At 40.9% G+C, this 24984-nt stretch overlaps 1 protein-coding gene across 3 annotated transcripts in view; it reads left to right on the top strand.

The window, feature by feature from the left end:
* The first annotated feature begins 294 nt into the window (after positions 1-294).
* The window catches only part of KIF6 (kinesin family member 6), a 472725-nt gene continuing 448035 nt past the window's right edge, over positions 295-24984 (top strand). The window contains exons 1-3 of one of the 3 annotated variants that reach the window (XM_044250466.1): positions 295-478; positions 4519-4628; positions 12448-12522. In XM_044250466.1, the coding sequence (XP_044106401.1) occupies positions 413-478; positions 4519-4628; positions 12448-12522 (251 nt within the window). In that variant the 5' untranslated portion in view covers positions 295-412. Of the gene's footprint in view, positions 479-4518; positions 4629-10452; positions 10490-12447; positions 12523-24984 lie in introns of those variants that run through there. The other 2 variants (XM_044250478.1, XM_044250472.1) reach the window with 2 other exon arrangements.

Raw genomic sequence — 24984 nt, 5'->3', positions numbered from 1 at the left:
AAAAAAAGGAATGACTTCAGTGCTAAAAAGAGGTGTTGGCACAGAGAAAGAATGGATTAAGGAATCGGTCAGGGCATGGTGATTGTCACCCCATTAACCACTAAGTAGGCCAGCTGTGGAGCTAAACCTGGTGCCCAGACCTTGACCCCGCGCGTGCGTAGCGTTGGCCACTCGGCCCCGCCCCAACCCCGCCCAACCCCGCCCCAACCCCGCCCCTCGGGACTTCCCTTCAGACCCTCTGCAGTCCGTAACCAATTAGGGAGAGGAGGCTGTCCTGGTTGGCGCGGTGCTCCTTGGGTAGTGTCCCTAGTTACTGTTGCTAAGGCTGAGGCTGGCCGGAAGTGGTGGGAGTTAGAAGTTTTCGGAACCCCCTCCTGAGAGAGGTTAAGGGTCAGTGCAGAGCCAAGAAGACATGGTGAAGCAGACCATACAGATCTTCGCGAGGGTGAAGCCCACTGTCCGGAAGCAGCAACAAGGGGTACGGGCAAGGCCAGCGCGGCGGGGCCCCCCAGGCAGGGGAGGGACGGCACGCGGGGGCCTAGGCTAGGAAGGGGGTTTGGCGCCGGGCGCGGGATGTCGACTCGAGTCCCGCATACTCAGTTAAGGCGCCGCCCAGACGGCCACGCAGACACGAACGCGGCGCTGTCAGGGACGCGGGCAGACAGCCGGGCCACTCCCACCCTGCAGCGCCCCGCGAGCGCGGACGCGGACGCTGTGCACAGAGCCCCACACAGGCGCCCGGCGCACGTGTTCACGCGGGGGCCGACGCGGGCGGGTGTGCCCGTGTGCGCGCTCACACGGGCCGCGCCTCATCTTGCGCACTTCTGGCTGCTTTCTGGCAAGCAGTCACGCAGCTCTGCACACTCTGCGCACACGTAAGCCCAAACGTCTTTCTCACTTGAGTGGCAGGTGCCAGCTGGAGATGTGTGTCCATACCCGTCTAAGATGTTACAGATGATGTAGGTAGTTACACAAACTCAACACCTATGACTGTGGCTCTGTGCACGGTGGGCCCTTAGGAATTTGTTGCCTAACTGCATCGTCCTTCTGCGACTCAAACATGAACCTTTGACATAATACTTCTTGCAGATATACATATTTATGCATCTCAAAGCATATATATGTATTTTAAATATATTTATATATTTAAATATATACATTTTTAAAAGTGTATAAATGTATCCATATATATACTTTTCATTCAGAAAACATCGACTGAGCATTTACTAGGTGCTTCGTCTAGTGTGCTAAGCTCAGAGGTACAAAAAGTTTAAGATTTTGCCCTTGCCCTGAGAAGAGATGTGCTTCTTAAATGTTTCAAAACACTTTTTCCCCCTCCCTAGAAAGAGCACAGTCGTTTAGGTATTTTGTCGGCATTATCTCTGATTCTCAGGAGAACTCTGCAAGGTCGATGTAATTTTCCTCATTTTGTAGATGAGGAGACTGAGTCTCACGTTAAATAATACGGTTAAGCCATCCACCCAGTGAGTGGCAGAACCAAATTTTAATGAAGGATTTTATTCTACAGTTCTTGGCTCTCAAGACCTTTTTGCCTCCCAAAGTGAGAACTTAGGTAAGGGCAGTCTGGGTCTTACTCATGAGTGCCTGGAATGGGTATATTATTAATAATATTTTATATCTATTCCATATCTATAATATATATGTAACATCATAGTATATCATAATGTAGCTTTTGCATTGTGCTCTTTATGTATTTGGAACAAGAATATGGCATCTTTGTCATCATTATCATCAAAAGTTTTTTTACTCATGGACTACTTGAGGATAAGATGCATGAGAAGACTCCATAGAAAATATAGACTTTTTTTTTTTAAGGAATAAAACAGTATAGAAAGGAACTATGGATACTTTAGCATTTTCTTTCCTCTTATATTCACTTACAATAAGGTTTTTAAAAGTTAATCATGTATACCACGTGTTTTATATGTAAAGTCCCTTCATACCTCTTCAGATTCTTAGCCAAAAATAGTGAGCTTGTCTACATAGATTCAGCGGTGGGAAGCAGGTGTTTGGATTTGGTAGTATTAGGGGATTGGTTGCGTGAGGGGGTAGAGGGAGTATGATAGGGGATTGATGAAGAATCTTGGGTGCTATTTTGAGCTTTCTCTTTTTTTAAAGTGCAGTGTTTGGATATTTTACTGTGCTGCCTTTTGCATTTCTTTGGTGAGATTCTGTAGGGTGGATTGTTTGATACTCCAGGAAGTATTTTTAGGAGTTACTATGTTTTTAAATAGCAGATACTTACCACGATGCAATATTATGCCACATACACAAAAATAAGAGAACATAGCTGAACACACTTTGAGTTAGTGTATTCCTGCTCTCCCTTAGAAATCCCACTTCTAACACCCGATCTTTTTGCTCCTGGAGATGTATGGTTGTTTCTTTGCCTGTGACATTCAACTAGGAGTGATTCAAAGGTTGGTTTCTTTCTTTCTTTCTTTTAATATTTTGTTTATTTATTTTATTTGAGAGAGGGAGACTGAGAGAGAGTGGCAGAGGAAGAAGGAGAAGCAGGCTCCCCACTGAGCAGGGAGTCTGATGTAGGGCATGATGGCAGGACCCTGAGATCATGATGAGCCGAAGGCAAATGCTTAACTGACTGAGCCACCCAGGCACCCCTGTATTTTTCTTTCTTTCCTCTTCATTTTGTGGTTCCATTACTTCATTAGTCTTATTCCTTAAGGTAATATAAAGTAAATTATAATAATCTTTAGAATGGTAACTTAGAAGATGCATAAGACAAACCTCTGATAATTTTAACAATGGCCATGCTTTTCATTTGTATAGTGCTCAGTACATTTCAAAACGTGTTCACATTCATTCTTGCATTTCTTGTAATTGCCTTCTGGGCCTAAAACCCCCCACTGTCTCAAACAAGTATTGTTATGACTAAAGGTAAAAAGTCAATCTATTAGACTAAATTTTCTGGTTGAGAGGGACTTTTCTCAATGCCTCAAAGAATGGCTTAATCAGCGAGGTAGAGGGTCTTTTCTGTCTTCATAGCACTGAGTGTTACAGAATTTTTGGAAAACACCATGACTCGCATTGAAAGGAGTACCTCACTCTTGTATGTTTCATGTCTTAACACACCCCTTTCACTCACTCACCTGCCTAGTCATTAACTTTTTTTTTTTTTTTTTGGTGTAGTGCCCTATAGGATATAATTTTTAAATGTCTCTTGAGAAAACCTAGTTATGGAAAGTCTCAGACCTGATGCCATTACTTTCTACAAATAATTTTATTTTACAGGATGACTTTTCTGCATGAATTCTTCACATTTTAGGTGAGAAGGTTCAATAAAAAACTGCTTAGGAAAATTATTTACTTTTGGGAGATTTAGGTAAGCTTTTACTTGTTTAAGAATATGACTTTTCCCCCATAATCAAGCATCTAAATGAATCTTAAACAGGAAGTATTCCCTTTTAGAAAGACTTTTATTTCCTGGTGAAAGACAAGAAGTCTTTAAAAAAAACAAAACAAACAAAAAAAAAACAAAAAGAACCTCTCGATCTAATGACTAACATTTTTTATGGTGCATTACAAAATGCTTCCCCTTCCATGACATCATTTATCCCCACAGCAATCTTGTAAGGGAGGCAATTCTGTTTTCCTCATTTTATGTATAAAGGAAGTGAGATTCTGAATGTGGTGGCTGGTCACACAGCTGGTAAATTGAGCTCAGTGTTGGACACAAGTCTTTGGGTACCAAGTCATGCTCTTCTTTATTACACGTGACCTCTTTATAGGCTCAATCGTTGATTTTCCTGGCCAATAAATAAAGGAGTAGGTAACCAAGAAGAGAATCAGAGAATTTGCAGTGGAACAGGTACTTGGTTAAGACCCTTCATTTCCATATCAGTTTAGAGAGGTTAAGTGATTTCTTCCAGGTCCTTTGCTAATTAGTGGCTGAGCTGGGAGGAGAACCTTGAAGATGACATCAAAGACATGAATTACATATATCTTTTGAAACCACATGTCTTTTATCAAATCCTGAATATGTCTCATGGAAACTTGGGCTGCTTTGAATATAACTTGAATTAGAGCATTTTTGTGAGCTCTCTGAGAAGTCTCAGACCTAGTCCTTTGATCTATGTCGGCCACTTTGTAAATGCTCAGAAATGCTTATTTCTCGTAGAAAGATGTTAATTTCTGGTACATAATTCCAAAGCAGTACTTAGATTAATGTCCTGCTTTCAGAACTAGTAGTTTCTCAACAACAGAGACATTCAGATGCTCAAATTTGAATAGTAGATCATTCAGAGAGGACCTGAGCTTTGGTAGAGCATTGATTTAGATTTTACCTCTTTTTCTGTCCCATATATTTTTCAGAGTCTATGCACAGTTCAAAGAGGAAAATTATCCAAATTATACTATGTTATGACTTATCTTGAGTGCAATTTTTTATACAATTACAATACCTATCATAATAACATGGTCATAATTCAAGCTGTAATTTTACTGTGCTATATTCATTTGCTGTCTTCACATTTGCAGATTTACTCTATAGATGAAGACGAAAAACTAACCCCTAGCCTGGAAATTATCTTACCTCGTGATTTGGCAGATGGATTTGTGAATAATAAGCGAGAAAGCTACAAATTTAAGTAAGTTTCTCTTTTGCCTTTGTTTCTGTTTCACTATTGAACTAACTCTTGTGGTGCATTAATTATCCCCTGTAAAATCACTAGTGCCATTTCTTGGGGAGAATGTGGTACTATTTTCTTTTCTTTCTTTTTTTTTAAAATTTATTTATTTTCAGCATAACAGTATCATTATTTTTTCACCACACCCAATGCTCCATGCAATCCGTGCCCTCTATAATACCCACCACCTGGTACCCTGACCTCCCACCCCCCTGCCACTTCAGACCCCTCAGATTGTTTTTCAGAGTCCATAGTCTCTCATGATTCACCTCCCCTTCCAATTTACCCCAACCCCCTTCTCTCTAACTCCCCATGTCCTCCATGCTTTTTGTTATGCTCCACAAATAAATGAAACCAGATGATAATTGACTCTCTCTGCTTGACTTATTTCACTCAGCATAATCTCCTCCAGTCCCGTCCATGTTGCTACAAAAGTTGGGTATTCGTCCTTTCTGATGGAGACATAATACTCCATAGTGTATATGGACCACATCTTCCTTATCCATTCATCCGTTGAAGGGCATCTTGGTTCTTTCCACAGTTTGGCGACTGTGGCCATTGCTGCTATAAACATTGGGGTACAGATGGCTCTTCTTTTCACTACATCTGTATCTTTGGGGTAAATACCCAGGAGTGCAATGGCAGGGTCATAGGGAAGCTCTATTTTTAATTTCTTGAGGAATCTCCACACTGTTCTCCAGAGGCTCCACTAACTAGCATTCCCACCAACAGTGTAAGAGGGTTCCCCTTTCTCCACATCCTCTCCAACACATGTTGTTTCCTGTCTTGCTAATTTTGGCCATTCTAACTGGTGTAAGGTGATATCTCAATGTAGTTTTAATTTGAATCTCCCTGATGGCTAGTGATGATGAACATTTTTTCATGTGTCTGAGCCATTTGTATGTCTTGATTGGAGAACTGTCTGTCCATATCTTCTGCCCATTTTTTGATATGATTGTCTGTTTTGTGTTTGTTGAGTTTGAGGAGTTCATTATAGATCCTGGATATCAACCTTTTGTTTGTACTGTCGTTTGCAAATATCTTCTCCCATTCCGTGGGTTGCCTCTTTGTTTTCTTGACTGTTTCCTTTGCTGTGCAGAAGCTTTTGATTTTGATGAAGTCCCAAAAGTTCATCTTCGCTTTTATTTCCTTTGCCTTTGGAGACATATCTTGAAAGAAGTTGCTGTGGCTGATATCGAAGAGATTGCTGCCTATGTTCTCCTCTAGGATTCTGATGGATTCCTGTCTCACGTTGAGGTCTTTTATCCATTTTGAGTTTATCTTTGTGTATGGTGTAAGAGAATGGACGAGTTTCATTCTTCTACATATAGCCGCCCAGTTTTCCCAGCACCATTTATTGAAGAGACTTTTTTCCCACTGTATATTTTTTCCTGTTTTGTCGAAGATTAATTGACCATAGAGTTGAGAGTCCATATCTGGGCTCTCTACTCTGTTCCACTGGTCTATGTGTCTGTTTTTATGCCAGTACCATGCTGTCTTGGTGATCACAGCTTTGTAATAAAGCTTGAAATCAGATAACATGATGGCCCCAGTTTTATTTTTGTTTTTCAACATTTCCTTAGCGATTTGGGGTCTCGTCTGATTCCATACAAATTTTTGGATTATTTGTTCCAGCTCTTTGAAGAATACTGGTGGAATTTTGATCGGAATGGCATTAAAAGTGTAGATTGCTCTAGGCAGTATAGACATTTTAACAATGTTTATTCTTCCGATCCAAGAGCATGGAATGGTCTTCCATCTTTTTGTGTCTTCTTCAATTTCTGTCATGAGTGTTCTGTAGTTCCTCGAGTACAGATCCTTTACCTCTTTGGTTAGGTTTATTCCCAGGTATCTTATGGTTCTTGGTGCTACAGTAAATGGAATCGATTCTCTAATTTCCCTTTCTGTATTTTCATTGTTAGTGTATAAGAAAGCCACTGATTTCTGCACATTGACTTTGTATCCTGCCACGTTGCTGAATTGCTATATGAGTTCTAGTAGTTTGGGGGTGGAGTCTTTTAGGTTTTCCATATAAAGAATCATGTCATCTGCAAAGAGAGCGAGTTTGACTTCTTCATTACCAATTTGGATACCTTTTATTTCCCTTTGTTGTCTGGTTGCTGTTGCTAGGACTTCTAATACTATGTTGAACAAGAGTGGTGAGAGTGGGCATCCTTGTCTTGTTCCTGATCTCAACGGGAAGGACCCAAGCTTTTTCCCATTGAGGATGATATTTGCTGTGAGTCTTTCATAGATAGATTTGATGAAGTTCAAGAATGTTCTGGTGCTATTTTCTATCTAATCTAGTAGGTAGATTTCAAGCTGCCTTTTCATTGCTGGGCCGAGTTGAAAAGAGGGAGTGTTTTCTTTCTTTTCTTTTTTTTTTTTTTCCCCAAGAATTTATTTATTTATTTATTTATTTGACACAGAGATAGAGAGAGAGAGAGCAAGTGCTCACACAAGCAGGGGGAGCAGTAGGCAGAGGGAGAGAGAGAAGAAGGATCCCCGCTGAGCAGAGAGCCTGCCCGATGTGAGATCATGACCTGAGCTGTAGGCAGAAGCTCAATCAACTGAGCCATCCCAGCACCCTGAGGATGTGTTTCTTTCTGTCCAAGATGCTGTCCCCAAATCCCAGCCTTTCTTTGTTACATCTGTTTCTCCAGTGTTGTCCTTTTCCTCCTTGGCCCACTATGATTTAGGACTTATAGGAAGCTCAGTGTATGACTAAACTTTTTTCAAGTTAGTAACTCAAGGTATAATCTGTGTGCTGTAACCATGAGCTTTCTTTATAACATAAATGATATCTGGGTCTCATATGCCCATATGCACACTCCATATTTCTACTGTGTCATGTAGTGGCCCTAGCCACAGGTAGCTCTTAAGTACTTAAAATGTTGCCAGCCTGAACTGGGATGTGCTCTAAGTGTAAAATACATCAAGGATTTTTGAAGGCTTGGTGTGGGAAAGAAAAAAATAAAGAATGTAAAACATCTCAAGAATTTTTTCATACTGATTGCATATTAAGATGGTAAAGTTTGGGGTTACATTTGATTAAAAATAGGTTCTTAAAATTAATTTCACCTGTTTCTTTGCTTAAAAAAGTGGCTACTGGAAAATGTTAAATTACATATATACTCACATGTGTGGATTGCATTATATTTCTCTTGGACAGTGCTGAGCTATAGGGATCAGGCGAAACATAACCAACAGTCACCCCTGGATTGTCGTCAGTGCCTTTTGTCCAAATTCTCTTCTTCTTTTTTTAAAGATTTTATTTATTTATTTGTCAGAGAGAGAGAGGGAGAGTGCGCCAGCACACAAGCAGGCAGAGTGGCAGCAGAGGCAGAGAGAAAAGCAGGCTCTCTGCTGAGCAAGGAGCCCGATGTGGGACTTCATCCCAGGACCCTGGGATCATGACCTGAGCCGAAGGCAGTGGCTTAACTGGCTGAGCCACCCAGGTGTCCCAGTCCAAATTCTCTTCTGGTAGCCAGGCCTTGAAATGGGGGATTTGGGCTCCTTTATGCTGCCTTTATTCTCTGGTTTCAGTCTGTGCTATTTTCTTTCTTCCCCACTTTTGGCTTTTGAAGAAGTTTGAGCCCAAGTCAAAGCCATATTTGATCTCTGCCTAACTTTAGGTAGTGGATTTCTGGGTCCCCCGGAAGGAATCCTAATTGCTGTCTTGCATTTCTTTCTGGGCTGTTTGGCTTGGGCCCTGTTTTCATACTGTTTTTGCCCTTGCCCTTTGCATAAAACCAGTCCAGATATTTTTATGGTTTTTCTCTTGAATTCTTATATTTATTTACTTATGTCTTATAAAATTCCCATTGGTCTTGACAGTTTATCCTTTGTGTCTCATTTACCCCATCTTCTTTTATAGCTCATCTTCTTGTATCTAACACCTGGCTGCATAGTAAGGCGTGCTTACCCTGTCTTTTTGGCTCCTCATTGCCTTTCATTTTGTTCTTTAAGGAACAGCTTTATAATACATGACTTACTTTTTCTGAAGTGGGCCTTCCCCCACTGATGTAAGCATGCCACATACTTCAGTGGCTATGACTTCATGACAGCTGAGCGGGGTCAGTCTCCTTTTATAAAGCCACAGTTTGCTGAAACATTTTATTCAGCATGATTCTATGTGATTCTTAGGAACAACTGGCCATGTCTCTATCTATTGTCCTTTTCCAAAGTATTCTTTATATTATATAGATAGAAACAGTGCATTTAAACATGTTCATTGAAAATGTGTTATTTGCTTTTTTAAAAATCTTACTCATTCTTTCTAAATCTCTGGATTAAAAATATTGGCTTTGCATTTTATTTTTATTTATTTATTTAAAGATTTTTATTTATTTATTTGACAGACAGAGATCACAGGCAGGCAGAGAGGCAGGCAGAGAGAGAAGGAGGGGAAGCAGGCTCTTTGCTGAGCAGAGAACCTGATGCAGGGCTCAATCCCAGAACCCTGGGATCATGACCTAAGGTGAAGGCAGAGGCTTTAACCCACTGAAACACCCAGGCATCCCTGGCTTTGCACATTAAATCAAGAAATTAGTAAGGTATTTAACTTATACCTATGTTCAGAGATAAATATTTCAGCATCTTAAGGGTGTTTCGTCCCAAGAACATTCATTCATTCAATCAGTAAATGTTTATTGACCATCCTCCATGTGCTGTTTTAATGGCTAGGAACATAGCAGAGAATGCAACAAAGGTCCAGCTTTTATGGGGCTTACATTATAGTGAGGGGAGGTAGATAGGCAGATCCTTAAGTACAGTGTATATCAGAAAGTGTTAAGTGCCACAGAGAAAAATAAGGCAGGCAGGGGTAATAAAGAGTGCCAGGAAGAAGGGCCGCAAAGGAGAGGGATAGAGTATTTCATAGAGCAGTCAGGGAAGGCATCCCAGGAGGGTGATATTTGAGCAAAGGCTTAAAGGAGGTGAGGAAGTCAGACATTCAGATATTGGAGGGATTGGGATTCCAGATCAAGGAAGAACCAAGAACAAGTCCTGGAGATGGGAGATTGCTGGCATGTCTGAGGAAGACTAAAGGGGTCTGTGTGGCTGGAGAAGAAGAAGGTTAATGGAGCAGCAGAGTGGCCATATCCTAGGGAGCCTTAGAAGTCATTGTAAGGATTGTTTGGGGGAAAAAGTCATTGTAAGCTTTTCCCTCCCAATGTCTTTTGGGAAGATAATGGAGGGTTTTGAGCAGAAGAATGAAATAATTTCACTTAGGTTTTAGCAGGATCATTTGTCCTGGCACCTGAAAAATAGACTGTAAGAGCAGTCTGTTTCAAGGAAGACCAGGCAAGAAATTATGGTAGTTTGGGCCACGGTAGTAGCAAGTGGAAATGTGGAGAAATAGTTGGATTCTAGATGCATTTTGAAGGTCAGAGGTGACAGAATTAGTGAACGGGTGGGAATGAGAGTATAATGGAGAAAGAGAGGAGTCAGGATGCCCTGAGGGCTTTGGGCTGCATGTTTAGAAGGATGGAGTTGTCCTGTACCAGGATGTGGAGGACCAGGAAGAACAGGTTTGGGGTGGGAAGAAGTCAACATATGCCAAGGTCGAAACAGATTTTACAAAAAGCCTACTCAACTTCCTGAAAACTGAAAAGACCTCCTCAGAATCAGGACACCAAAGTTATATTTCAGGTGCGGTACTGATTAGCTCCAGGGCTGTGAATAAATTGCTTTATCTCCCTGGGCCTCAACTTCCTTTTCTGGAAAAGATTCCACGGAACTCTTTAAACTCTCTGATTCTGTTTTGTCCTTCCATGGTTTTCAGATGCCAGCTGATCCTTAATGACTTTTCAAATTACTAGGTAACTACATTACATAAACTTAAATATTTTGGGATGATGATATTTGGTCTTTAAGTACCATTGTATGATTTACTGAAACTCCTGCCGTCTCTTGGGTTTACATGGTGATCGATGTAATTCCTATTACTTAGGGAGGTGGAGTTGGGAATGGCTGATGGATTCACTCAGGCATGGCCAGCCTGGTTGAAGAAGCAAATCAGCCCGATCGCCATCATCCTCAAAAGCACCGCTGGGTCTGTGCTCAGATATCACAGTAGGTAGAGCTCTGAAGAGTGCTTGAGCGGCCCTGTGTTATGTCAGCATTCATATCTGAAGCTGTGACGCACCTGCAGGGTTTTGAGGAGTGTTCTGAGCAAACCGGTAAATACTGCTGTCTAAGATATAATCTCGCCTGCTAAATGACCTGGTCGCCAGAGTGTCTGACAATCCCTCTCTTTGTATAGTTTCATTATTTGCTTCTTCAAAAGGGAGGTTGATAAGCTCTAAGGATCTTTTGAAGTTAATGTTGATTAAAGACCATGAATTTCATTCCATTTTGTATTTCCTGCCCAGCTCCAGACGTTCATCTGAACTCCTGGGTCATGAAAATAGTCCCACATCTCATGTAGTCTCCACTTTTTTTTTCCCTAAAGATTTATTTATTTATTTATTTATTTATTTTATTTGTCAGAGAGAGCACAAGCAGGGGAAGCAGCAGGCAGAGGGGAAGGGAGAAGCAGGCTCCCCACCAAGCAGGGAGCCTAATGCTGGACTCAGTCCGAGGACCTGGGGTTCATGACCTGAACCGAAGACAGATGTTTAACCAACTGAGCCACCCAGGCTTCTCCATGTAGCCTCTACTTTAATAGACCATGTGTCCCACTTGTGAGTCACAAGTGAGACCCATGGACCAGAAGTTCCTAAGCTATTCTGAAAGCTGCTTAGGATGCGCTCAATATGTTTGTTTTAAAGGTTTTGCTTTAAAGCCACACCACCCTTATTTTTTTTATTTTTGAAAAATTTTAAACATGCAGAAGAGGTGGAAGAATAATGCAGTATAGCCTCTCTTGGACCCTTGGTGGGAGATTCACTGATTGTTAACAATTTGCCCTATATCCTTATGCTTCTCTCTCTCTCTCTCTTTTTCTCCCCCGCTTCAACCCCTCTCCTCCTTTACCTCCCCATGTGTTTCCCTCTTCCTCTTACTTCCTTCATGATGTTTTAATGAGGGCCATTCCTGCCGGTAAGCGACATATCACACTCTAAAAGTTACCTTGATTTCCCCCTGTGCCCATGATCTCATACTAAGCCCAGCCACCGCACCATTGCGAGATAGGCAGCACTGACACCGTTCCACCACCGCACACCTCTGGCCTTGGCATTCTGATAGACATCTCTCTACAGACCCATCTTGATTTACTTTTTGACTTTTGATTCATGATCAACCCAATGGGGCAAAACTACCCTGAGAGTTTAAGTGGTCGAAACCAGGATGTAGCACCTACTGATGAAAAATCAACCTCAGTTCACAGTTTAAAAACGAAGTTCGATAATCGTATATTTCACAGCTGCATTCTGTCCTTACAGGTCAGACATCAGAAGTTCACTGGCTTATTTACATCCTGTTCTTGGGTTTCCATTTCACATACTTATCTGGATTCGAATTTGATGCCAGTTGCAGACACTGTCCCTCTTGAGGGCTAAAGAACACACAGTTTATTATTTGGTTCAAAGCTGCTGCAGTTTTTCAGAGGGATTTATTGTGCAGATCTTGTCAAAGCAATACTGTTTACCCACCATTTGTATACAGGGGTACAACAGCGCTGTGTGGTCAGGACTACAGGGCAAACATTGTGTCAGGTTAGGTAAGCCCAGTGATGTAAATATGGGGTAATTTGCAAAGCTTTTAGGAAAAAAAATATTAATCCAATTGTGTTTGAAGCTCAGCTTTTCAATAACTACCACTTTCATATTTGCAGATTTCAAAAGATTTTTGATCAGGGTGCAAACCAAGAGACCATTTTTGAAAGCATTGCCAAACCAGTTGCCGAGAGGTAGGATTTCCTATATTTTATTCGGTGGGTTGGTGGTTTTTCATCTTGTCTCCAATTTTTAGATAATTGTGGTAATGTGCTTCGACATATCAATCATATACTCATTGCTTCAGTACATGCAATGATGCTAGTATTAATACCTTCTACTTATATAGCTGTTCATTTTAGATGTAGATTTTGAGCCATACGACAAACCAGAGAGGTAGAAGAGCTATTATTACTCTCATTTTACAGGCTGTGTAACTGAGGATCGGAGAGATTAAGTGACACTGCTCAGTATTGTGTGGCTCATGGTAATGGAGTGCTGGGTGGGGTACATCACCATACTGTTACGTCCAGGCTTTTCCTTTAATATAGCATTTCTAACGTCTGACCAGAGGGATGAAGGCTGAGGTATGGGTGACACCAGGAGGCCTACTAATGGTTGACCCAGCCCAATCTCACAGTAATAACTACTTTTCAAAGCTTGGCCCTTAACTTCTAGGTCCCTTGTGTTTCTATGTATTCAGATAGTTCGAGGCTATTGACTATTAGAACCAAACTCACATGCCAATACCGAATAAATCAGAATGCTATTAAGTCTCCTTTGGACTAGACACTTAGGCCCTTTTGATAAGGACATTCTTCTCTTATAGGAAATCTATATGAGAAATTACCACTACCTAAAGTTGCTTTCTTATCCTTGTATCAGTTGGGTGATTCCAGTGACCTCATAATCTCCAGATACATCTATATTCATGATTAAAATGAAAAATATTCAGGCAGTCCCCAGCTTAGGATGGTTCAACCTATGATTTTTTGACTTTAGGGTAGTGTGAAAGTGATAGGCATTCAGTAGAAAACTTATTTTGAATTTTGCATTTTGCTCTTTTCCTGGGCTAGTGATTTGCAGTAGAGTACTCCCTTGTGATGCTGGGCGGAGACAGTGGGCATAGCTTCCAGCCAGCCATATGATCACAAGGGTCAGTAACCAATGCACTTGCAGCCATTCTGTCTCCATATAACCATTCCATTTTTTAAATTACATGAGGTATTCAATACTTTATTATAAAACAGGCTTTCTGGCAGAAGATATTTACCCCCCTGCAGGCTACTGGGAGGTTCAGAGCACACTGAAGGTGGGCTAGACTAACCTGTGGTGTCCGGTGAGTTAGGTGTATTAAACGCATTTTCGACTTGTGGTAGGTTTCTTGGACAGAGCCCTATTATAAATGGAGGAAGATCTGTATCCTTTAAATAAGCCCATTTTTCAATTCCACTCATCAGTATACCCTTTCCCGTAGACCTTGCTGGAAATCCATAGTCACATTTTGTATCTCAAACTCTGTTTTCTGAATCCTACTCAAACTAAGCCTTTCTCTGTTAAGACAGTCTTCCTTCACGGTGAGTGAAATGCAATCAAGTAGGCTTTGGCTGTTTCAGTTAGAGTCACAATCCGATAACCTCTCCAGATTAAATTCAGGTCTCCTCGACTGCGTGTCACACATCTCTAAAATTCTCTTCCTTGTAGTAATCTTTTGGGTTATGTCATTTTTCAGTAAGCTGACCTCATGTGTTTTATTTTGAAACTTCCTAAAGTCCTTCAGGGAGGGAGCCTTAGTTTCTGTTTCCTGGATGTCTGGTTCTTTCTCCACTACTAATGAGCTCCTCCATCTAGAGCCCACTTCCCCTTCCAGCTCTTGCTGGGTCCCTGGCCTGGAATTGTCTTTCTTCAGAAATCTGCATCATTGCCCCCTTAGCTTTGAGGTCTTGCCCATATGTTCCCTTCTCAGTAAGGCTTGCCTTTGATAACTGCACTTGAAATTGCATTCCCTTTCACCCTTCTCTGTTTTATTTTAGTTTTTTAGCACTTACCACCATCCAACATGCTGTGTAGTTTTGTTGTTAGTGTTTTGGTCTGTCTTCCACTGGAACAAAAGCTCTACAAAGGCTGGGATTTGTTTTGTTCTCTGACTTGGCAATGACACCCAACCTGATGATGACAAGCATTTTTATCCAGGCTGCTCAAGTGTTTTTAGTGGATTCTATCTTTTGAAGAGAAGAGAGAGCAGGGTGGGGGGTGGGAGGAACAGAGAGAGAGGATCTTAAGCAGGCTCCATGCACAGCATGAGCCTAATGTGGGGCTTGATCTCACGACCCTGAGATTATGACCTGACCTGAAATCAGGAGTTGGATGCTTAACTGACTGAGCCATCCAGGCGCCCCCTTTGTCCTTTTTAAGACTTTTTTCCTTATATCCCATTTTTCCTGAAACTATTTTTGCTGTTTTGTTTTGTTTTGTTTTCTGTTAGCCTTTATCTGGTTTATCTTTCTCCATCTCTTAATTCAACTACCCTGCAACATTTTGTTTTTAAGTATGACCTAAATAAAATATAGCTGGCTTTTTTTTTTCCAGCCACATTCAGAGTCCCTGATCTTTAACTGGGTACTTTGACCTGTTTATATTTATAAATATAATACACAATGATGATAATGATGTTTGGAGCTATTCTTCCGATCTTAATTTATTTTTTCCATTCACCATACTTTATTGTTTTCCTTTGTTGCTCTTTGTTGGTTTGACAATACTTGTTGCTGCTGCTGCTGCTTTCCATTTTCTCCCTGAGGGTGTACATTGTACTTTAACAGCCTCAGTATAGTTTAAGTTCAGATATTTAAACTTATTTGTATTTTTTCTCAATATCTTAACTTTTTCCCTCTGCCTCTCACTTTGCACACCTTAACTTTGCCTTTCCGACCCCTATCATTTCCAGTGTTGAGACCAACTGATAACTGCATTCTGGGTTGTTGTTAATCATTTTTATTAATAGCATTTATTTAAATGTGTCTCTGAGTTAATATTTATTACTTTGCTCATCATTGTTTCTTATACTCTTCTCTACTTCTTAGATTCCTTTTTGCTGGTCATCATCCTTTAATAAATTTTTAAATGGAATTTGACTGGGCCTAGGATAATCCCAGCTTAAACATTTCCTTTCTCTCGTAACTGTGAAGATACTGCTCCATTGCCCCTTCATTTGCAGTGTTGCTGAAGAGATGTCAGTGTCAATCTGGATCTTATTTCTTTGTAGAAAATGCCTTTCTTTTTTCCTTTCTGGAAGCTTTTAGGATTTTTTGATTTTGTTCTTTTTTTGTATCAGTGAATCTGTTGATCATGTAGGCATGACTTTTTTTTCATGTATTCATGTATTCTTGTCTCATTCAGCCACTTCAGTCTGAAAACTCTTACATTCAAGCTCAAGGGTCAGGTCATCATGTTGATAATATCTTTAAGAATGAACAAAATCATTTCCTTCTGTCCATCTGTTTATTTTCTCTTTTTGGAAGTTGTATTTCCAGAACTATCACTTCTCTCCTTCAAATATTATAATTGTCCATTCCTAGTTCTCAACTCTTTGTATTTTGGTTCTAAGTTCTGAAAAATTTGTTAGCTCAGTCTTCCAGCATTGGTAATTTGCTTTTCAGTTGTGTCGTGTGCATTCTTTTCACTGGCTGCTTAAATTCTAGAGATGGGGAGAGAAGGTCTGTTCTTGTTTATTGATATAATGTCTGTAATGTCCTCCCTTTTCACTCTGAAGACAATTATTTGGATTGGCTCCTCCCCCATGCTTTTTTTTTTTTTTTTTTAAGTTTTTGTGCTCTATTGTTGCTTTCCTGGTGCAGATTTTCCTCAGATATTTGGTGATTTTAAGAAATACCTTCTATTCCCTGTGATTAGTCTTCAGGAATAAAAGCCCAGTGGAAACCCAGCCATTCTACACAGGCCCTTTCAAGCTGTTCTGTTGGGTTAATATATTGTAGCTTAATTTTGGTTGTTGTGTACAATTAAAGTAAAATAAAAATTAGTTCTATTTCTTTCTAAAATTGTGCAATTCAGGAGTCTCGCTAATTTAGACTCATCTTTTCCTACCTAAGTCAGAGAATGGTAAGACTACAAGACTGCAGAGCTGCATGACCAGTGGTGAGAATTTTTTTTAATTTAATTTAATTTTATTATTATTTTTTTAATTTCTTTTCAGCGTAACAGTATTCATTGTTTTTGCACCACACCCAGTGCTCCATGCAATACGTGTCCTCCCTGATACCCACCACCTTGTTCCCCCAACCTCCTACCCCCCACCCTTTCAAGACCCTCAGGTTGTTTTTCAGAGTCCATAGTCTCTTATGGTTCATCTCCCCTTCCAATTTCCCTCAACTCCCTTCTCCTCCCCATCTCCCCATGTCCTCCATGTTACTTGTTATGCTCCACAAATAAGTGAGGTGGTGCAGTGGTGAGAATTTATAAAGATTTACATTTGTGTCATTGGAGATTAAGTAAAAGAATCTTCGTGGTTAGTTGTTTATTATTGAGTACATTTCTGTAGGAAGTACTTTGTCATCCTGCGTCTTTTGAACTTTTTCTGAAATATATCCTGTGTTGCTTAGTAACATGCAGAAACAGCCTTTTTTTTCCATAGTTTTGCTTATGGATTTTGGATTAGATTTTTATAAAGATAAAATTTAATAGGCACACAAATCACACAAATGTGTATAGTACATGGATTGTGTGATATGAAAGAGATTGCAGAGAGTTTTTTTTTTTTAGTTTATTATTGAAGTATAGTTGTCATACAGTGTAATATTCATTTAAGGTATAAGGAATTTGTGGTTTGATGTGCCATTTCACCCAGTGTTCTGGTTTTCAAGATGGTGTGCAACTATTTTGGGAGTATGTAGTAGACTCTCATGGGTTGCCTAAAGTCACAAGCCAAATATGGTGCCTCATCCTGAGAGCGAATTTGACTGAAAAATTGAAGGAGAGGAGGTTGAACTCTCAACTTCTCTGAGGTCCTATCCCATGCACTTGTAAGTCTACAGAATCCCCATTTTTCAGTCAGTCTTAGGTTTTACCTAAAAGCTTGGGGTGTAGGAAATATATTTTTATGTGCAGTGAGTGCTTTCGGAAAAACATAGAAATTTAGTATTTTAGAAAAATGTAGTTTGACCAAAATGAGTAGGGTGCACACCATCAGGGGGATTGATTAAGCCAAAGACAGAGGTCCCCACAGCTGGCAGTGGACAAGCTAATGCATCTGCAGTGCAACGAGGCCAGCCCGGTGATGACGCTTTTAGTCACCCTGTGAACCAGTTCTTTTTTTTTTTTTTTTTTTTTTTTTTTAAAGATTTTATTTATTTATTTGAGAGAGAGAGTGTGAGAGAGAGCATGAGCGAGGAGAAGGTCAGAGAGCGAAGCAGACTCCCCATGGAGCTGGGAGCCTGATGTGGGACTCGATCCCGGGACTCCAGGATCACGCCCTGAGCCGAAGGCAGTCGTCCAACCAACTGCGCCACCCAGGCGTCCCTTTTTTTTTTTTTTTTTTAATTAAGATTCTATTTATTTATTTCAAAGAGAGAGAGACAGTGTGTGTGTGTGTGCATACAAGCATGGGCAGGGGGTGGGGCAGAGCGGGAAGCAGACACCCTGCTGAGCAGGGAGCTTGATGCAGGACTCAATCCCAGGACCCTGGGGTCATGACCTAAGCCAAAGGCAGATGCTCAACTGACTGAGCCACCCAAGCACTCCGAACCAGTTATTTTTAACCTCTGGTTTTACCAGGGTTGAACAATACCAAGTGCAAGCTGAGAAGAGGATGAAGAGAGAAAGCAGGCTCCAGGACTGCCAGCGCAGTCTTGAAGAGGGATGTATTAGAATACTTGCCCGGTGCTGTGGCTGGGCAGGAGGACAGGTCAAGGAGCTAGGCTTATGGGAGGGGTGGTCCCACACTTCCAGTGGGGCAGGATCAGGACTCTGCAGCATGCTGTGGCTCTGGGAAACAGGCTCTGCTGATGCTGCTGTTAGTTGTATAGCTTGTCCAGGCCTGCTGCACTAAGCAGAGACAAGGAGACCAGAGTGGAGTATAAGAGAAGCCACAACAAGAGTACTTAAAAAAGTAAACTCAAATCTCACTGGCCGGATTTCCACCTCTGTGTACTCATGCTTCTACCTTATCTGGCTCCAACAGTGTGGCAATGGAATGATCTGATTCTGCTCTCGGCCCTGTGATTTAGTTACTGTGGGACTCTGGGTCTGACCTGCCCCTTCCAAATCAGTTATCCCCTCAGAGAAAGGCAGACACCAAAAAGACCAACTTTACAAGATTATTTTGGTATGAAAAGAAAGACTACATTCAAATGTACTTTGGGAACTTCAGTGCCTTCTTTATTCTCAGGGTTGAAAAAAATTAGACATTTTTTTTCCACTTTAAAAATATGCCCAGTAGTTTATGGCTTCAGACCAAGATGAAGTAGATAAACTTCTCTCTATTCAAGTAAAACTCTGGGCATTATATATAAAAGAGACATAAAAAGATTCTGAAAGTTGGGGAGAAGAAGGTAGACAAGCCAGAGGAACTCAAGACCTGAGGAATGATGTGGGTTTTGTTTTGTTTTGTTGTTGTTTTATTTTTCGGGTTTTTTTCCCCTCACGTGTCCCAGACTGGATGCTATAAAAACTGGCAACCCAGAAACACTAATAGTCTCAGTCAAAAGTGGCAAGAAAAGTCCATTCTCTACAGCCAGAGGACCAGGAAAGGGGCAACTGTATGAGACAGAAGCTTCTAGATACTAGTTGCCTTACTCCATCCAGATACCATGGAAAAATCCCCAGCCCCACCCCAACAGCAAAGGCCTGGCTGTCACAAGGGACCCCATTCCCCACTGCCAGGGTGGTATCAGAGGAGTGGAAAGAATTTCATCGCCACTTGGAGATAACAACTTCTCCCTCTCCCCTGCCCCAAGTTGTCATTGGAAGTTATGTGGAATACTGGAGTTCACCACCATCCAATAGGAGCAAGGCCTCCCTCACCCCGATGTGGAATCAGTGGGCAGCAGCAAGGTCCCCCTTCCTCTCCTTTCGAGGGTGGGTGTCAGATGAGGCCTAGAAGGGAGCCTGAAATTTCACCCCTATAGCATGCCAAAACAAGATTGGAATTATGATCTAGAATCTCATAACATAGTACCTAAGATATCTAGGGTACAATTGAAAATCATGCATCAAATATGAAATATCAAGAATCAGGAGAACATCAGCTCACATAAGAAGAAATAATCAACAGAAGCCAGTACATAGATGACACAGGTCTGGAACAATCTAAAGATTTTAAACAGTCACCGTAGAACTGCTTCCATGAGCAATTAGGAACATGCTTGAAACAAATGAAAAAATTCAAAGTCTCAGCAAAAAAATAGAAGATATAAAGAAGAAGCAAATTAGAATTTAGAACTGAAAAGTATAGTGACTTAAATAAGTTAGAAAAAAGAATGACAGATGGCTCAACAGCAGAAGGGAGAGCTCAGAGAAAAAAAAAAACAACAATGAATTTGAAGAGGGTAACAATAGAAATCACCCAATATGGACAATAGAAAGAAAAAGAAAGAAAGAAAGAAAATAGGTTGGGAAAAAAGTGAGGAGACCCTCAGGGACCTCCTGAGAACTATAGCAAAAAATCTAGCATTCATGTCATTGGAGTCCCCAAGGAGAGAAGAAAGAGTGTGGAGTTGAGAAGTATTTAAAGTAGTAATGGTTGAAAATTCCCCAGTTTTGGCAAAAGCCATAAATCTAGAGCTTTAAGAAACTGAGCAAACCTCTAACAGGATAAACTCACATCCCCACTAAGCCACATCATTGTTAAACTTCATAACACTAAAGACAAAGAGAAAATCTGAAAGCAGTAAGAGAGAGAGATGATACCTTACATACAGGAAAAAAGAATAATTTGAAGTATAGTGGATTTCTCATCAGAAATCAAGAAATCTAGAAGGAAGTAGAATATTCTCAAGTGATGATAGAAAAGAACTGTCAGCCCAGAATGTATACACAGTATACACAGTGTAATTAACAGTCAGGAATCAAGGGGAAATAAAGATAAGTTCTGACAAAGGAAAACCTAAGAGAATTAGTTGCCAGTGTACCTTCCCTAAAAGAAGGGATAAGGGAGGTTCTTGAAAAAAAGGGAAATGAAAGAAGAATGAATCTTGAAACACTAGCAAGGAAGAGAGAACAACAGAAAGAGCAAAAATATGCATTAATAAAATAAACTGTGTTTTTCCTCAAACCATGTTTGGTGAAGCAAAAAATAAAGCACTGTTTGATGACAATTATATTGTAAACAAGGGAGGGTAGAAGGTTTCTATACTTTATTCAAACTGATAAGATGTCAACATCAGTAGATCTCTGGTGATGGAAGGGTTCTTGATTTTTTTTTTCTTCTTAAGATTTAACTCATTTATTTGAGAGAGAGAGTGAGCACAAGTAGGGAGAGGGGCACAGAGAGAGGGAGAGGGAGAAGCAGACTCCCAGCTAAGCCAAAAGCCCGACGTCGGACTGGATCTTGAGACCCTGGAACCATGACCTGAGCTGAAGGCAGATGATTGAGCCACCCAGGCGCCCGAGGAGTTCTGGATCTGAATTGCAGTGATGGTTTCTTGTACCTACACATGTGATAAAATGACATATATACTGTACTGCTGTCAGCCTCCTGATTTTGACAACATACTCAAGTTATGGCAGAAATAACCATTGGGGGGAACTGGGTGAAGGATACACAGAGCCACTCTGTCTTCTCTTTGCCATTTCCTGAAAATTTGTAACTATTTACTTTAATAAAAAATTAATATTTCCGGGACGCCTGGGTGGCTCAGTTGGTTGGACGACTGCCTCCGGCTCAGGGCGTGATCCTGGAGTCCCGGGATCGAGTCCCACATCAGGCTCCCAGCTCCATGGGGAGTCTGCTTCGCTCTCTGACCTTCTCCTCGCTCATGCTCTCTCTCACTGTCTCTCTCTCTCAAATAAATAAATAAAATCTTTAAAAAAAATTAATATTTCCAGATCTGAAAACTTTAGTGTCATTTGTTCTGTGATGTTCTTCTATTCAGTAAATTTGGTAATACAAATTACTAGACTTCTCCCTCATGGGACTCAGTAAAAGTAATTCTATTAGACATTCACCACAACATGCCTGCCAGTAAACACTTTATTTTCTCAAAGTTGACTTTTTAGTAGAAAACATTGGTCACCACCAAATTATACAAAAATCCACTGGCTCCCACAGATCTTTTCAACTTCTGGCCACAGTTTTATTTCACCAGATGGATCGTTTATAAACACGTACCTGTGCTTGGCTCCACTTCCTGCTCTGCTGAATTTCTTGAATTTCTAACTTTTGTGATTTCACTATTATTCTTAAATGAAAACTCTTAAGTGTAGCTCTTTTAAAATTTTATCATCAACTGAAAACATGGCTTTGTGCTTAAAAACCAGAACACATATCAGCTTTTAAACCCCCCTGAAATTATATAAGATGATGACCTAAAGATGTTTAATAAGGATCATATTACCATGCTGTGCACAGCTCGTGAACTTGGAGAGAACATGGCACTCTACCTGACAAACACAGATTGTATTAAGGGTGCACATTTAAAGTAATGAAATTTACTATTGTAGGTAAACAAATGAGTCTAAATCTGGAAGTCTCTTCTTAGGAATGGCCATTCAAGAAATTGCATGCCACCGTCAGTTTTTCAAGGATAACTAAATTAAAGCTATTTGTGATGCACATGATAAAATACCTCTAGAAATGGTCAGAGAGTTGTATGAAGCAGTTTGACTGTGGGAACTAGGAGTTCTCTGACAGAGCAGAGATATGTGATGAAAATCGCTGGGTCAGTGGTAGAATAAGTAGCATGGCTAAAATTAAAAAGACAATTAAAGAGACTGACTCATGGATCAGGGGTGCTTTCTCTCACAGTGATGTGACTCCTTCCTTAGCCAGAAGATACTTGTCTTAGGCTGGCATACCCCCTACTAAAACAGATCCTGAGGCCAGGATTGTGAAGGTGATCCCAGGGAACACCACCAGGGAGTGGGGAAGTGAGACAGTGAAAGAAAGGAAGCCACCACGAGTTAAGTGAAGAGAGTTTGTTACTATTTTGGGAGCTGGGACTCCATCCCACTGGAGTTCTCTGGGGGACTGTGAAGGGCATGCCTCAGAGGTGTTCCACCCAAGAGGCAAAGAACCTCCTCTATATTCCACCACACCTGTCTGTCATTGGCTGGGGGCTGCTTCCGGGGTATGAACATGTGGCACTTCTAGCCTCACCCGTACTTGGACTAAACAAGCCTCCTAGGCCTGGTGAGTATGCGGGAAGAGGGCAGCAGGCTCTTGCAGTGAGAAGCCATTTGCGTGAATGGGAACAGCCAAGTCTTGAGTTGATAGGGATGGGGCCCCTTCTAATTTCTGTGGCAGGACACTCGCATTTCTGCTGATTGTCACCAGAGAACATCTGGGCTTCTCTCCTCAGCAATGGCCCTGATAGGAAAGCAGATCAAAACAAAATTCAAAAAGAAAACGAAACCCGATGTGATCAGTAACTACATCTTATGTTAAGACTGTGTTCTTAAAACATTGTAATACTGGAATGAAGAGAAATTATCTGCATGTTTTCTTCCCAGTTTTCTGAACTTCACATACTCAGTATCATTTTGCCCATTCATCCTTGAGGAAGTAATACAGTTTCCTTGTCCATAAGTGATTAAGAACATTCTTTTTTATATGTGCTGAACCTCAAAAACAGCAAGTGTGTTCCCAGCTCAGGGCCTTTGCACTTGCTATCCCTTTTGCCTCGAACTCTCTCTTGCTCCTGGCTTATACCTCCTTATCCAGCAGGTCTCTGCTCCCATGTCTTCTCAGTGAGACCTTCCCTGACCACCCATGTAAGAAAACAGCCCCCACCCTGCTCTTATCCTTACTGTGCTCGATTTTTCTTTATAGCATGTGTCACCCACTAACATACTGTACACAGAGTTTACTTGTCATGTTTGTCTATTGCCTGCCTCTGCCCATTCAAATGGAAGCTTCATGAAAGCACAGACTCTTCATCTGCACTTACTGCTGTAACCTTGGCTCCTAGGAAGACGTTGGGTATATACTGGATAGTCAATGAATTGCTGTTGAGGGAGAGACTCAGGACAAGGAGAATCATTCTTTCGGGGCCATAGCTTTCCCTCTCTTGCTGAATGCATGGTGATGGGCTCTTTTTGTTATAAAAGGAGTTTTTACTTTTGCTTCCTTCCTGAGGTATTTTTGTGGACAGAGGCCTTCCCGGTGAATCTAAACATGACAGATAGCTGCTTTTTTTTTTTTTTTTTTCTTTTTTGTCTAGTCTGGTGGTTTTCAAAGTGGTGACCTCGGAACTTGGGAGGCATGCGGATTCTCTAGCCTCACTCAGACCTGCTGAATCAGAGCAGTCTCTTCTAACAAGGCCTGTACATGCTTCTGATACACTAACCCAGAAACTGAAGCTGGAGATTGTGTGATCTAGGCAGACGGCTTGGGAGAGTACACTCCTGGTGTTTGTCTGGAGGGGTATCTTTTCCAGAGATCTGAGATATACTCTGAGCAATTTTACACTTCTGAAATTTTGGTGTGTGTTTATAATTGTCATGCCACTTCTTTCTAAAATGAGTGGAAACACCTCACCCTACTGCTGAGGAAGGCTTCCTGAGTATGAGCTCCATGTGCAGGGCCCCTGTGCGGAAGGGCACCTGTCTTAGTTTAACACTCCGTTGTTCATGTTTATAGGACAATTAAAAAGTAACAGAGAAATCAGAAACTATTTGGCTAAGGTTCTTAATCAGTTATGACTAGTTTTCAGGAATTTGAACACTTTCTCTAAAGAATAAATGAGGGAGACTATGTAACATGTTAAGACTGTGGACTTTGGAACCATAAAAGTTTGGTTCAGTTCCCACCTTTAATACTTGATAACTCTGTGGCGTTGAGCAAGTTACTCATTCCATGTCTCAGTTTTTTATCTGTAGTTGGGGAAAATGGGGCCACTGTAGCTACTTTGTGAGGATCAGATGAACTGGACACAAAAAACATGCCCCAGTACACAGTGTGGGCTCAGGAAGTGTTAACTAGCACCCATTTTGGCTCGTCACCAGTATTTTTCTGGACTAAGATTTTTCATTCCAGTGCAGGATTTTACCAAGTTGTGAATGCTTTTCTTTATGGACTTCCCTCCCCTGCCCCCTGATTCTTGTTAGATTTGGTTTTTCGTGAGGCAGAAATCTGCCATTTTATCAGAAATCTTTACTTCTGGAAATGAAGATGCAGTCCCAGATGATCCAGAGATATTTCCGGTTATTATTATTCACCTTCTTATCTTATAAATGAATGATAAACAAAGAAAGCAAATGGAATGCAAAGGCTTCTGGAAAATCCTTCCTACACAAATGTGAAGTGATTGATTACAACTGGCAAGGTTTTTACTATAGTTATTTGAATTTACAATTGACTGGCAAAAAGCACAACCATAGTTAAAATATGTTGTTTAAATTGTTGGGGTAAATACAGCAGTAAATTTACTTAGTGCGCGATCTAAATGTCTTCTTTTGAAAGTTGTTTTACTTGGAGCAGATCT

Source organism: Neovison vison, chromosome 1, assembly GCF_020171115.1.
Source record: "Neovison vison isolate M4711 chromosome 1, ASM_NN_V1, whole genome shotgun sequence".
Taxonomy (NCBI): domain Eukaryota; kingdom Metazoa; phylum Chordata; class Mammalia; order Carnivora; family Mustelidae; genus Neogale; species Neogale vison.
This window is presented reverse-complemented; position numbering and strand designations above follow the sequence as displayed.